At 36.1% G+C, this 16,210-nt stretch overlaps 1 protein-coding gene across 4 annotated transcripts in view; it reads right to left on the bottom strand.

Annotated features, from left to right (window-relative positions):
* The window catches only part of ORC5 (origin recognition complex subunit 5), a 170,317-nt gene that overhangs the window by 117,453 nt on the left and 36,654 nt on the right, over positions 1 to 16,210 (bottom strand). For 3 of the 4 annotated variants that reach the window (XM_045052286.1, XM_003982684.6, XR_006594139.1), the window contains exons 9-12: positions 15,652 to 15,704; positions 14,188 to 14,300; positions 13,018 to 13,065; positions 6,097 to 6,207 (exon numbers count right to left, since the gene is read on the bottom strand). In XM_045052286.1, the coding sequence (XP_044908221.1) occupies positions 6,097 to 6,207; positions 13,018 to 13,065; positions 14,188 to 14,300; positions 15,652 to 15,704 (325 nt within the window). Of the gene's footprint in view, positions 1 to 1,247; positions 1,305 to 6,096; positions 6,208 to 13,017; positions 13,066 to 14,187; positions 14,301 to 15,651; positions 15,705 to 16,210 lie in introns of all 4 variants that reach the window. The other variant, XM_045052287.1, reaches the window with a different exon arrangement.

Raw genomic sequence — 16,210 nt, 5'->3', positions numbered from 1 at the left:
TAGTTTAATTTTTTCCTTATCAAATTATGCACACCTAAATAGGAAGCCATTCAGAAATTACATATTAATTACCAAAAAAAATCAATTTGTCAGTATGGCACATAGAACTATTATTTTTTAATTTTTAATTTTTTTTTTTTATTTTATTTTTAAAAAAATTTTTTTTTCTCAACGTTTATTTATTTTTGGGACAGAGAGAGACAGAGCATGAACGGGCGAGGGGCAGAGAGAGAGGGAGACACAGAATCGGAAACAGGCTCCAGGCTCTGAGCCATCAGCCCAGAGCCCGACGCGGGGCTCGAACTCCCGGACCGCGAGATCGTGACCTGGCTGAAGTCGGACGCTTAGCCGACTGCACCACCCAGGCGCCCCTAATTTTTAATTTTTTTTAACGTTTATTCATTTTTGAGACACAGAGCATGAGTAGGGGAAGGGCAAAGAGAAAGGGAGACATAGAATCGGGAGCAGGCTCCAGGCTCTGAGCTGTCAGCACAAAGCCTAATGCAGGACTCGAACCCACGAACCAGAAGATCATGACCTGAGTAGATGTCAGACACTTAACCGACTGAGCCACCCAGGTGCCCCTAGAACTATTTTTTAAAGGAACAATGTATGTTCCTTTTCATATCTTTCAGCTATTTCTTGACATTAATTTAGAGTGCACTGTTTCTTATAATATAGCAATATAATAATATTATTTTAAAACTCCTGAATTGTGGAATTACAGTGAACTATCTTTAAAAATAATTTTTCAAAATGCTAACTGATCAAATAAGATCAATGATAATATGTAATATATGTATAATTGAATGTCCTTAAATTTTTAAATACAAGTTTCCTTTTTAAAAGTCACTTTAAAAACCTATACCAATAATTTCAGAAATACACTCTTCAGCAAATTTATCCTCTGGGAAAAGAGAAGGCAATATGGCTTAATATTTTAAAATAAGTGATACACATGGCCACAATCTTAAAGAACTGTATTCCCACTATCTTCACCTAACTACAAGACTATGGAGGAGGTGGGCAAGGATGAGTAAGAGAAGACACAGAAATATCAAAAGTTTGAACAAGACGGTGCAAAAAATTTCCAAATTACCATTCTTCATCAAAGAAAAAGAAGATGAAGAAGCATAACTGGTTTTCACATGCTTCTGAAAAAAAGACAATTCAGTAGTATCTATTCTAAAGATAAGTGGTCTTAAATAACATATCTAATCAAATTAAAATTTGAAAGTAATACCTACCTATAACCTTGACCACTTCCTGTATATAAATGGCATAGTTTATCCATTCTAGCCACACTGGCAAAGAATGAAAACATCAGAATTAATGCTTTGCCATTCACAAAGCTCAGATACATATATAAGAGATATATTTGTTTTAGGTAAGTGAAAATTTTTAAAATGATCCACATCCCTGACTACAAGATTATATTAAATTGCATAAGCCTAAACATATTTGAAAGTCTCAGAAAAATTTAAAAACCATGTTTCGATTTGATCAATCTGAGCATTAATCTACTGTAAAATGTTGAATGTGGTAATATTCTTTTACCTAGTTATGAGACTAAAAGATTAATGAATAGAATTTTGTCTAAAATTTGATAAAGAACATATTCAGAAGAATAACAATTACAATACTACTATTACTAATCCCATTATGAATTTGATTATCATTCTTAACTGGAATTTTAACAACTTTAAAGATTCCTTAACCTACTATTTTTATAGCTTTTTTACAGATTAGATTTAACTGAACTTGAAATCCTGCAATGGAAATAAAATTTCACGTCAAGAAATTATGAACATACATGCCACATTTGGTCAATTTTTTTTAACAGGAGTAGAATCAAGCCTCTCCTTCTTTTTTTTAATTAATTTGTATTTATTTTTTTGACAGAGAGACAGACAGAACAAGCATGGGAGGGGCAGAGAGAGGGAAACAAAGAATCCAAGGCAGGATCTGTGCTGACAGCACAGAGCCTGATGTGGGGCTCAAACTCACCAACTGTGAGATCATGACCTGAGCCAAACTTAGACCAACTGAGCCACTCAGGTGCCCCTTGATCAATTTATCATATGTAAAAAGTTATTAAATAATTATGTAACATGTAACAGCACATTACTATAAAATAAATCCTTAAAGGATACAGAATAAGGGAGTAGAAAAATAATACATTATCATCTCATATAGACACATTACAGCCAAAAGAAAATAACTTTCTTCTAAGTGGAAAATACTTATGCAACACAATTCTTTACCAATCTTTACATTTTCATGAACGTGTACACATATGTGCACACACACACACATATTTCATTATTCACCTTCAGGCAATTGTATTTTTGTTCAAATAAACCAGTTTTTGAAATTAACAGCTTTCTCTAAACATGAAAGACTATATAAAGGAGTCAAAGCAGTTTTCCTAGTGCATCTTAAAGCTAGAATGCAGCAATATTGCCATCTAGTGTCCATATCAAGTAAGCAATGCCAATACAAATGTCCTATTTTTTTCATTTAGAAAATTAAACGTGCATAGGTAAACTGTGATTCTTATGGGCAAGAGCATAGTTGATGAATGAAAAGGAGAAAATACAAAAGGATCTGGGAATCCATGGGAAGGAAAAAAATAAGCATGTGGGAGAAATACCCTTTTTCTGAATGTGATTTCAGCCACATTTTGTTCTTAAACAGGGTTTGTATGTTACTTGACTTTGTTGGCTACTTCACTGACCAAGCAAATAGGGTTAGTTACATCTATCCATCTGTGTTCCCTCACCCTTTGTATCCCAAATGGGAATCACTGAGATCAAGTCCAAAATGAGCTGTCATCAAATGAACACAAATTCATTTAAAACCATGTTTTAAACACACAAAATTACCAGTTTGATTACTGCTAGTGAGAAAAAATAAGGAACAAGAATTTGTTTAGGTGTTTAAGGTTGAAGATAAATTAACTTCCTTAAAAACAGAAAGATACATTTAGGCCTTAATTACATTAGACACTGTTGAAAGCATAAAAACTGGTGACACTGTTCATCTACGATCAAAGCCTCAGAGTAGTAAATCTCTACATCAGCAACCTCCTGGTGCTTTGGACTGTCTATCCCTATAAACCTAGACATACTTCTGGGGACAAGCTGCATCTAAATCTGGATGCTGCCAGTGACTTGCTGTGTGACCTTGGGCAGATCTTTTAGGCATTCTGAGCTTCAGTTCCTTCTCCTTTATAACAATAACTTAGCATGCGCAAGACTGCTCTACCAACGTAAGGTACGATACATAAGGCAGCAACAGCAAGGCACGATGTGCGGTGGTGGCAGAACTAGACTACTGGCTCCCAACTCCAGTGACTACTACCACTGCTACTACGCAGCACCATCCACTTTCAATGAAACCGATGCCACAGTTCACGAATGTGTCTTGCTTTTTCTTAGTCCCACACCTTTGCTCCTATCATCCCCCCCCCCTTAAATCTCTAGTCTAACTGAATGCTACTCACTGGAAGTAAGATGTCCACTTTCTCTCTTACTTTTTCTTTTTATTTATCCATTTTCTCATTTTTGTACAATAAACACGTATCACTTATGTAAACTAGAAATCCTTACAGAGAAAACAACCCTACTCATCGCGCACAGCCCAGCTCCATTTTGTGCCTTTTCTGTGAAGCGATCTTTCTCTCATCCTGCCCTATCCAAAAGTGATCTCTCTGCTCTAAAATTCTCAGCAGCACCATCTAGCATCCATTTAACAGCTTTATAGCATTATTGTTATGTACATGCTTTTTCCCTCCTAGAATAAATTACAAGCTCTCTGAAAAGGGGAAAAAAAAAACCCACTTATTATCTTTCTTTCTATTCCCCAACAAGGTAATTTTGGGGCATCTGTGAAGTACAATCACATGTGATGAAAATGCCTTCCTTTTCTGTTTAGAACTGTCTGCCTCACTTCTCTAGGCTTTGGTTCTCAAAGATCTACTCATTGTGTCATACTGAGAATATCATTTAACCTCTCTAAGGCTCAATTCCTTATAATAAAGTTCATAATACCTGTTTTCTGTTTCACAGTTATTGAAAGAGCAGAAACAAAACAAAAACGTCATGTAGTGTATGTAGAAAGCTATTAACAAAATGCAAAGTCTGATTAAAAAGTAATTTCAGGGGTGCCTGGGTGGCTCAGTCGGTTAGGTGTCCGACTTCGGCTCAGGTCATGATCTTGTGTTTCATGAGTTCGAGCCCCACATCAGGCTCTGTGCTGACAGCTCAGAGCCTTGGGCCTGCTTCAAATTCTGTGTCTCCATCTGTCTCCCTCTCCACTGCTTGTGCTCTCTCTCAAGAATAAATAAACATTAAAAAAAAATTTAAAAAGTAATTTCAGGCAAAGTTTTTTAAAAATATATAAGAAAAAAAACCCCTGTAATACAGATTAAAACTGAATTAGATTTTTAAAATTAACAGCACTAAGGCTACCAATCTAGCTAAGCTATTATTTACATAGCCTAATAACCAAATAGAATACCTTTCTTCAAGGACACAATGAATGTAGATAAGAATTTTCTATAAATTCTGACATACAAAAATTAGCTAACTTCAGGGTGGAGAATGTCCAGAACATATCTGTTTTTGGTTCTCAAAGTCTTCTTTCAATGAAAACTTAAAAGTTACCACCATCCGTAACATAAATGTTATTATGTTACATATTTTTCAACCTAAATATACATAAAACAAAATGCTCATTGCAAAATCTGAGGTGAATGCTTTTCATTAATATTAGTCACATCATTCATTTATCTTCTAGTCATTCATACCATGTGGTAAGAATTGTTTTTATGTGCCAGTTAAGAAATCTATTGTGGCCATATTTTTAATAGTTTTTTCTTAAAATGTCAACTGAAATAAAAACCTTAATGACTGCTTTGTTTAAAAAAAAAAAAAAAAAAAGTCGTATTTCATATTTTTATGCTACTGCTGCCATCTAGTGAAAATTCTGAGAACTTAACCATTCTGGGAAGTTATTTTTTTTTTTAAATTTTTTTTTTTTTAACGTTTATTTATTTTTGAGACAGAGAGAGACAGAGCATGAATGGGGGAGGGTCAGAGAGAGGGAGACACAGAATCTGAAACAGGCTCCAGGCTCTGAGCTGCCAGCACAGAGCCCGACGTGGGACTCGAACTCACAGACCGCGAGATCATGACCTGAGCTGAAGTCGGCCGCTCAACCGACTGAGCCACCCAGGCACCCCGAAGTTATTTTTTTTTAAATCATACTGTGGGAGCACCTGGGTGGCTCAGCTCAGGTCACAATCTCATGGTTCATGAGATCGAGCCCCCACACCATGATCTGTGCTGAAACACCGAGCCTCCTGGGATTCTCTCTCTCCTCTCTCTGCCCACCCCTGCTCATGCTCACACTCGTTCTCTCTCAAACATTTTTTTTAAATCATTCTGTCAATTTATAAGATACATATATGAGGAATAAAGATATCATAGATTACTTTCTTACAAATAAGTTTTTAAACATTTTGTCTTCATTAGATTATATTTCTACATTATAATTCTTCAATTTAATCATGAAGCCACTTATTTATTTAATCAGCAAGACAATTATAATCATTTAATTTAAAAATTCCTTTACTGAGGGGAGTCTGGGTGGCTCAGTCAGTTAAGCATCCAATTCTTGATTTCGGCTCAGGTTATGGTCTCCCGGTTCGTGAGTTCGAGCCCCACATCAGGGCTGTTAGCACAGAGCCTGCTTGAGATTCTTTTTTCCCAATCTCTTTGCCCCTCCCCCGCTCGCTATTTACTAAAAAATAAACACTAAAATAATTCCTTTATTGAAAAAAGAAAACATCCAAAAATATCAAGTTGTTTTTGTCATCAAGTTATACCTATAAATAGAAGCAAATTCAGGGATACCCTCAAAGATGCTGTATTTGGAATTTTCAAGTACTTACCAAGAACAAAGTTCATTCCACAGTTAAAACGGTAACATACCCTGACTAAAAATCTAAATGCTTGGAACTATACCAACTATACTACCAGAAGAATTCCATAAAAATAAAGATGACAGATAATAACCTATCAGTAAGCTTACCTGGGAAAAGATGTTTGCTGTTGGAGCAACCCTGCTATCCACGATACTATACAATATTGCTAATAACCTGTCAAGTGGAAATGGTTTTGGACCGAGAAGATGATTGCTTGTCTGTAACAACAAAAGAACACGGATTTTATTTTTACAGCAGTACACTTTCTGTACTACAAATTCCTTGTAACAAAACATGTATATTGTTCCCCAAAGACCCTAACAATTCTAACTTCCAGTCTCTACCTTAAAACCTTAGCTGATATGATCATGAATTCTCTTTCAACATTTCCTTCAAGTTTTTCTGACTTAGCATAAACAGATATTAAAGAAAACAACTGACAACTCATCCATCTCAGTCCTGAACATCCTGAATATCACACCTACTTTGCTGCTGTAATTAGATGTTCAGAAAGTTAGCCAAGTCATTTGTCAAAACAGTGCATATCCAAAACCAGGGTCTAGGTCCTAACTCCCAGATAGAACTTACTCCTTACTGCTCACTATTCACTCCTCTGTGTTCCATCACCAGGAAAATACATTTGTTCCACATCAGTAATTCTAAAAAGATCAGTTATAGTAAATACTAGCTTAGAAAACTTATAAAATATTTTGTAATTTGTGAATACGCTGTCAGCCTGAAACACAAAATTTAAAAACTGAAAAATTATAAAACGTTCATACTTGTGTACAAAGTCACATGATACAATTACTTGTTATTAGAAAACTGAAGTGCTCAGGGCACGCGGGTGGCTCAGTTGGTTGAGAGTCTGACTTTGGCTCAAGGTCATGATCTCCTGGTGCACAAATTCAAGCTCCACATAGGGTTCTGTGCTAAAAGCTCAAAGCCTGGAGCCTACTTCAGATTCTGTGTCTCCCTCTCTCTCTCTGCCCCTCCCCCGCTCATATTTGCTCATATTTTCTCTCTCTCTCTCTCTCTCTCTCTCTCTCTCTCTCTCTCCCCCCCTCCCTTCCTCCCTCTCTCTCTCTCAAATAAACATGAAAAAAAAAGAAAACCGAAGTACTCAAGGTCCACTCGGTAAGATAATTTTAGTAGCACTGTTAGAATTTAAGTACTCTATATTAAGCAATGGCAAATAAATGGAAATCTTCACTTACATGCAAGAGAATAACTATTTCTTTAAAGAAGAATAAATAAGAATGTCTAAAGAAAAATGCCTACACAGAATTACAAAACGTTTACCTCAGCTATTTATATCTAAAAAATAGTTCAGAAATCATTTTCCAGGTCTTAAACTCTATATCCTTTCTCATCAAACACTTCAAACCCTTAGAAAAAATACAGAGGCTGATATAACAAATAACAATGTACCCAGTACCCAATTTTATCAAACCCTGCAGATTTCTGCACATTATGCTGAAATGAAAAAACTTTCTGAACATTATGCAGTATGTGCAAAGAAATAAAACATCAGATCACATTATAGATAAAATGAAGCTCCCTTAGACCCCTCTCACATCTCATTTTCTCCCTAGAAGGAGCCACTATCCAGAATTTGTTTTTACCACTTTCATTACAGGTTTTATATCAGTATTACATATGTATTCATAAATAATAATATATAGCATTATCTGCAACATCTAATCTCATATAAATGATACTATTTTGGACTATCACTCTGCCAAGTTGCTTTTTTCCTTCAACATGTTTTTGAGATTTATCCATATTGATACATGCATCTCTAATCCCATAAAAAAATTGTTTTAATGTTTATTTATTTTTGAGAAAGAGAGAGAGAGCACGAGCAGTCAAGGGGCCAAGACCGAGGGAAACACAGAATATGAAGCAGGCTCTAGGCTCTGAGCTATTAGCAGAGCCCAACGCAGGGCTCGAACTCACGAACTGAGAGATCATGACCTGAGCCAAAGTCAGACGCTCAACCAACTGAGCCACCCAGCCGCCCTACTTTAATCCCATTTACAAACTGCCCTACAGAATGCCATCACTATCTACTTCTAAAAATTCATCACTATCATTCATCACAAATGATACTGTGATGGACAATCGTGTACATTTCCCCTTGTGTTCATGTGTGAGTTTCTCTAAATGGGATTGCTAAGTTAAAGGAGAGGGCACAGACAATGCTGTGTGCTCACCCACACTTTGTTCTTGGGCACATGGGAAGACTACATTTCTCAGTATCTCCTGCAGTTGGATGAATACATGTGACTGTGATGTAACCTACTTCCAAATCTGGCCTTTCAAACCTTTAATCTTCTTTTAATCCTTTAATCTTCTTACCCTTCAGTGGCAACTTTGGAAATCACCATGTTTCACTTGGCATCACTATAAAAGAGGGCCACCCAACTCATACTCAGTTGTGTCATGAACAACATATAAACCTTTGTTATGTGAAGTCAACTGAGGGTTTGGGGATTTGTTTTTGTACAACAGCATACCCTGGTCTATCCTGACAAATATAAAGTACATTCACGTATTAACTTTAATTATCGCCAACCTACAGAATATGCAGGCTCATATTCTTCTACATTACCAGCAACATTTGAAAGCATCACTTTTTTTTTTTTTTTTTTTTTAGTTTTGCCAATCCGAGAACATGAAACATCAGCTGTGGTTTAAAGTCTCATCTCTCTCACTAGTGAATGAGACTGATAACCATGTCAGGTTTGTTAGACATTCAAGTTCCTTTTTGTATCATTTACCCACTTATCAATTGGATTTTTGCCTTTTTCTTACGGGTTTGTATAGTAAGTCTTGAAAAAAATCTAGATACTAATCATTTGTCAGTTGTATGACAGTGGTTAACATGGTAGGCTTTGGAGTCAGAAAGTCCTGGAAGCGCATGCTAGTTCTACCACTTAACTACATAACTTTGTGCCAGTTATTGAATTAATTTTTCTTTAATAGTTACTCAGTTTTCTCACCTAGAAAATGAAGACAATCACAGTAACCACATGCAACAGGTCACTCTGAGAACTAAAATAAGATCAAACACAGAGCTTCACAGTATTTGGCTTATAAATGCTCAACAGCTTTTAATATAATCATCATGATATAGATATACTTGTTTCTGTGTTCTTTTTCTTTTCTAGATAACTGCCCTGAAAACAGGAAATGTTTTATTCACCTTTTTATCCCTAGCACTTGGGATCATTAAATAAATGAACAGATAAATGGACAATGAATAAATAAAGGAAATGATGTTCAAGGAAAGAAAGAAAAAAATTAAGGTAAATGCTGAGATATCTGAATGGAATTGGTGTCCCTGTCCTCATTAACACTTAGTAATGACTTGAGGTTAGTTCCTAAATTCCAGAAGTGTTAGAATCACGTGGGAGGCAATTCGGCCTAAGAATCGCATTATGAAAACCTACTTCTCTGATTTTCACTTTTTAAATTTTCTGATTAGAAAACACATATCCAATTTAAAATTAAAGTGTTCTAGTGGCATGCAAGCCATATAATTTATCTTCCTCACTGAACTGGTTTTGTGTGCTATAAATGCAAGGTGGCTTCCTATCTAGAGGGGAAGACGAGGTCTGAGAAATGCCTATAAATTCACTATAGAGCTCAAGAAGGAAGGCCTGTAAGAACAGAAAAATCAAAAAAGGAAATCAAATCAATTTTTGAGGCATTAAATGGCAGCAAATTTGGTGTCAAGTTACATAAAGAAAAGTAGAGACAGAAACTTAGGGTTATGGATATCTATACCAGAAAAATTAAAACTAGAAACAATTCAAAGAAGAGGAATGGGACTATGGATGAGGAGAGCAGAAAAACCGTTGCTTTTCTATGTAAACCAACTGACAAGTAATCTGATATCACACATATGCATTAGTTGAATTAAAAACTAAAATCTTAAAAAACCAGTGTCAACTGAGTATACACAGAGAGAAAGAATTACACAATTGAAGATCTGTAATATTTTCAAAACAACTGTTACAATAATTATTCATGTGGTTTGCTTTTTAAGGTTTGATGTCCTGATTAGATTGAGAGCTTCAGGAGGGCACAGACAATGGCTGTTCGGCTCTCCGCAATATCCATAGCATCCAGCAGAGTGCTCGGCATAAAATAAGCATTCAATCAAGATTTCAGGAGGAGAGGGAACAAAAATATAAACTAAAAACTGTACAGTTTCAGTTAAGGTCAGATTTTAAAAGGACATGAACCAAAGACAAAAGAGGCTATTATAAAATTCAAGTCAGTAAGAAGAACTAGAGTTCAGGGGTGCCTAAGGGACTCAGTCAGTTGAGCATCTGATTCTTGATTTCGGCTCAGGTCATGATCTCATGGTTCGTGGGTTCAGGCCCTGTGTTGGGCTCTGTGCTGATGGTATGGAGCCTGCTTGGGATTCTCTCTCTCTCCCCACCTCTCTCTGCCCCTCCCCCACTCGTGCTCACTTGCTCACTCTCAGAAGAAATAAATGGAGGAGGAGGAGGAGGTGGAAGAGGAAGAGGAAGAGGAAAACAACAACAACAACTACTACTACTACTGCTAGAACTAGAGTTCCTTTACAACTAGAGACATTTTCAGGAGGTCTCTGCTCATACAGTTCCCTCCGTCAAGACCGTCCTTCTCACGGACTTGCAGCACAAATCCACTCATTCCACAGGGGCAGTCTGAGTGCTAGCTCTTCACAGTCCTCACTGATGACCAGCACACATACATCTTCCACCTCAAAATTTTTAAATGGTTTTCTAAGTCTAAAGAATAGGCCTAAAACTCTCAGTCTTGTATTCATTCTTCAATTTTCTTCATTTGTAAACACCCAGCAAATAACCACCAAGTCCTGAGATACAGAAATGAAGAGATAAGATTCCTTCCCTTAAGCTTAAGGAACTGGTGACTGACAAAATTCCTCCATAATCTGGCCTCAAATGACTTGTCTGAAATTCACCGGACACTTCAGCCAATTACATTTCATTATTTCTTTTATACCCTACATTTTTTATCTCTGCTTCTTTGCTCCAATCATTTCCTCAAGTGGCATGGCCTCCTCTCCCATCTTTGCACATCCAATCCTCGCCATTCTTGAGCACCCATTCATATGTAAGGCCTACCACAAATCCTTCCCTGACCACCCCAGCTGTAAGTACTCTCTCCTATCAATCCTTTATGACCCAAAGTAACCACACACATAAGAAAGAGGGTACAAAATCAACAATATGCCTATAGTGGAAAACCCAATCAGAGATGTCTCAGTGAAGAGGCAATACCAGAAGAATTTTTCCGTGCCAAGCAAATGTATTCGGTAAGGAAATTTCCCTGTCAAACTCTGACTCTGTGTGAAGAGAGGAAAAAAGTCTTCTCTGAGATTTCAACTAGAAAGTAGGGCTTAATGCTGATGGGGGGAGTGGGAGTATAATTCACAGTATCTCTGCAGTCTGAAATCCCACCCACAAGGCTAAGAACTGAATTTCAAATGATCACAGGTTACTGGTGCTCTTAAATGCCTGCACAGAAGTAAATGTAACACCTTTCTAAAGAGCACACTTCAGGCTTCAAAAATTCCAAATGACCAAGTTTGGTCAACAATTAAAAATAATAAAATATTCAGGAACAAGGCATTTTGTCAGCAAAAATAGAAAATGGAAAATTAGTAGACCAATAAGGTCTTCTAATACTGGAATATAAGGAGAACATAAAATATATTTATGTTAAAGAAAAATACGACTAGGAAAAATATAAAAGTCATCAGACTTGAAATAAACCAATGAAACATCTAAGAATTATAAATAAAATTACTGGAGTCACAAAGATGATGTAAACAAAATAGACAAAGCCAAAGAGAGAGTCAGAACACAGAACTGAAGAGATCACCCAGAACACAGCACACAGAGACCAAAGGTAATGAAGAATGAGAACGACTGAAGAAACAAAGAGGACACAGTGGGAAGGTCTAACCTACATCTAATCAGTGCCTCAGGAAGACATGTTAGAGAGAAAGAGAACAAGGCATTATTTGAAGAGTTAATTCATCAGAACTGAATAAAGGTATCATTATTCAAATTCAGGAAAGAAAACAAATCCCAAGTAAAAACTTGAATCCCAGATTGACCACAGTGAAACAGAAAAAAAAAAAACAAAAGCAAAAAACCAAAAAACACTACAGTTAAAGAAGAGACTTATAAGCAGCTAGAGAAAAACACAGATATCAACAAAGGAATAACAGACTAACAGTGTATTTTTCAGCAGCAACAATAAGGCCAGAAGACAGCAAAATGATGTCCTCAAAGTCCTGAGAAAACACTATCAATTTAGGAGGCTGAGGAAAACTGCTTGTGAGAATGGGAGTGAGAAACAAAACTCACAGCTTCTGTGGTACCAAGTTTACAGGTCGAACTTCATCTTTTGCCAAGAAAAGCAGCAGTGGTTTAAATGCACAGAGAGTGAAACAAGTGATCTGAGCAGGCCCAGTGCTCCTTCTGCCAACTTCGATCTAGTCCCACACCCCTCCCTTCAAGGTGCTCAGAGCCTCTAATTCCTAAACTTTTCCAGACTCCTTGGTCAAATCTGCTTGCTTTGGGCTTAGGTGGCAGCTTTGTCTGGAGGCTTAGTCACCTGTGCGTGTACCTGTAACACAGTTCCAAACTGTGCAGGTCTCACATTTACTCTTTATCTGTTCATTCACCTTCTGTATTTCTTTAATGTTGTTCTTGTGGGTGTGTCAAAGGGGAAAAGAGGAAAACCAACTGTGTTTAGTTAAAAATTCCAGGATAATCTTCTCATCTATGAATTCTCTAAAAGAAGTTGTCAACACACTTTTATCTCTAGTATCAGCTCACTGGAATATGCCTTTGTCACTATATTCAATATAACAAAATATGGAACCTTATCAATAAATAACTTCTTACATCCAAATGACTACTAAATGCACACATTCACGTCCTATCATATCCTGAATTCATGAGTTCTTTCTAACAGAGACGTTAAAATGTAAATACCTTTTCGTGTTTCTTTAGGAAGTTGGTTTTCTTGATTTTCCCATGATGCTGCAATTAAGGAAAATAACTGTTAAGATACAAAAAAGGTAATACTCCATAAAAACAGAAAACATAATGGAAAACATGGTACTAATTTTGTTATCTTAGACTTTCTTATTTATTACCACCTAAAATAACATATTTTAGGCTGCTCTGACTTAGGTTTAGATTGTATATGAGATTACCTTTGCATGTAAAGAAATAAGGTGTTAAAATAAAATAGTGATACTTCCTAAATACTTAATATTTTGACTTAGTACAGCATTATTTGTTTCTATAAAAAAAAAACTTCCAAAGATAAATGGGTTTTTATTTATCCCTTAAGGCAGGCTACTAATTCGCATAAGAAACACTGATTGAGAGCATTTAGTTAGGCACTTGGGATTTAGCAGTGGGAAAAAAAGATGTGTTCTTTGCTTTCATGAAACTAAAAACTAGTAGGGAGATAAACAAAACAACAAATAAAAACTTATTACAAATACATTTAATAATAAATCAAATTGCATACATGTTTTCAAAAAGAAAACAATTCCAAAATGGAATTTCTCCAACTAATGTACATGCAGAAGGGGCTTCTGAATGTTCTGTATATCAATGTACAGAGTACATGGCACCCTTAAAACTATTCCCATCTCTCATACTTTAAACAAAACCTTATTTATATATATTTTTTTAAACCTAGAGTTATTACCTAAGGTATACGTGAACTCTTCTGTGGAACTACCTATTTTTCCCATTCAGATTATGACCTTAATTTAAAGCCTTTAAAGAGTATGTCCTAAATATATATTTAGCAATCTCTTTTCTTTCTCTCTTTCTTTTAGAGAGAGAGAGAGAGAGAGAGAGAGAGAGAGCATGAGTGGGGGAGAGAGGCAAAGGGAGAGGAGGGAGAGAGAGAATCTCAAGCAGGCTCCACACTTAGCCCAGTGTCCAATGTGGGGCTCGATCCCATGACCCTGGGATCATGACCTAAGCCAGAATCAAGACGTGGATGCTCAACTGACTATGCCACCAAGGCGCCCCACATATTTAGCAATCTCTTATTCTAATCTCTACCCCTGAGAAATTTACAGGTGTTGAGAAATTTCAAAACGTTCCTAAAATCTTCAGAAACAAAGAAATAATTATTACCTTAAGGAAGAACCTCTTGTCAGTTCTTGCTGGATTGTACGAAGCGAGGTATGCAGCAATGAGAATAAACTTGGAGTAATATGGAAGTTCCACATGAGTATATGCTGAGAGACCTACACAACGAAAACTTTGATGAAGGCATTGAAGAGGCTACCATTAAGTTTCTCTTATCTTTTCTCACTTACCTTTTGACTTCCATATATGGTATTCTCTTATAAAAATGACCTACTCCCTGTGTCAATATAATGATGATGGCAGCAGTGGTAGTGAATATCACTATTAGTCATATGCTTGCTCATTTCATTATTTTTGCTTAGCTCCTCCTATTCTGAACTCTAAATCCTATCCATGCAGCCCTTCAAAGCCACATTTTCCATTAAGCCTTTCCTGAAGCTCTCTTATCACACCAAAAGTAGAAAATCTGTCCCTACTATGAATTCCTACTTTGAGTATTTAACTCATGGCCCATGTAACTTTATACCTTGTATTAATAATTAATTATACATAAATTATATCTCTTACCAAGCTATACTCTTTGCTGAAGGAACTATATCTGTTTTTATGGTATCCTTAAAGTATCCTGCACAAAGGAAAAAAAACTAAATGAACTGATAAATAAAACAAAGGAGCCAGTCAAATGGCATTGATTTGTACAGAAAAGGAAGGAATCTGCTATTTACTGAATATCTAGTATGTGTCAGACACTGTGCTAGGTGCCTTACTTAGGTGTCTCTGAATCTTTGCAGTTACTTAAAGCTAGACATTCTTTGGATGAGGACACTGAGGTGGACTCAAGGACGGAGAGTCAGGGAATAGTGCAGACCAATCACTACAGGTTTTCTAATGCCAGCATCTATTTCTTTCCATCGGAACACACAACTGGAAATCACTTGTATGGCATCTAGAGCATTTAGAAACCAAAACAGATAAAACAGAATTGCAACACCACTTAATTTTACACCGCTTCTCCAACCTTTAGCCAGTGATCTATTTTTTTTAATAAGAATTATTTTTGATACTCGCTTAATTTTTTTTAAGTAAAAGTTGTTCTATGGAGATAAATCCAAATTGATAGTTTCTTTAAAGAAAAGCAGAAAGCTTTTTAAACAGAACTGCATCCTCCAAACTGGGTCAACATAAAATTCATGAAGTACATATATACTGAGATAAAACTGTGTCATACAACTGAACAAAAGCATTTAAAGAAACTAAACTGCTTGATTTTTACAGGATGTAATCCAACATTGAGAAAAAAGAAACTGGTATTTGAATTATTTCCTCTCATTAATTGGAGCTTCAGTTAAGAAAAAATCATTCATTAAAATATCACTGTAGTTTGTAAAGTCTTTTCTGTCACACTGTTTACTGACTGATGCTAAATTTAGTATTAACATCAGTATCTTAGTTACTAGTAATCAATTAAAGAAATGTCTCTGGTAACTGTCTCAACACTTCCTTGGATACCTTTCAGTTGTGCTGGATCTGTGTCATCTTTCTGTAGCTTTTCCCACTGTGAACTGAAAGAAGACAGAAGAGCAATAATGGTTTGAAAATATATGAAATCAATATACTGGACTTAAGACAGTCCTAGAAAAAACTAAAAATTTGATTTAAGAAAATAATTTCCTTACAAATAACATACATGTGCAATATATACCTGTCTCAACAAAATCATTGAGTGTATATTAGAATATAACCTTACATAACAACACCCAGAAGTTAGTTTTAATTTTTTTTTTATTTTTTAAAATTTATTTATTTATTTGCGAGGGGAGGGGGAGGGCAGGAGCAGAGAGAGGGAGAGAGAATCCCAAGCAGGCTCCACGCTGTCAGCACAGAACCGAACGCAGGGCTCGAACTCACAAACTGTGAGATCATGACCCAAGCCGAAATCAAGAGTCAGATGCTTAACCAACTGAGCCACCCAGGTGCCCCAATACTCAGATGTTAATTTTTAATCTCTTTTCCTGATCATAATTTTAAAGCTATCAGAAAGCACCAAAAAATAACATCACCTATCCTT

Source organism: Felis catus, chromosome A2, assembly GCF_018350175.1.
Source record: "Felis catus isolate Fca126 chromosome A2, F.catus_Fca126_mat1.0, whole genome shotgun sequence".
NCBI lineage: Eukaryota > Metazoa > Chordata > Mammalia > Carnivora > Felidae > Felis > Felis catus.
This window is presented reverse-complemented; position numbering and strand designations above follow the sequence as displayed.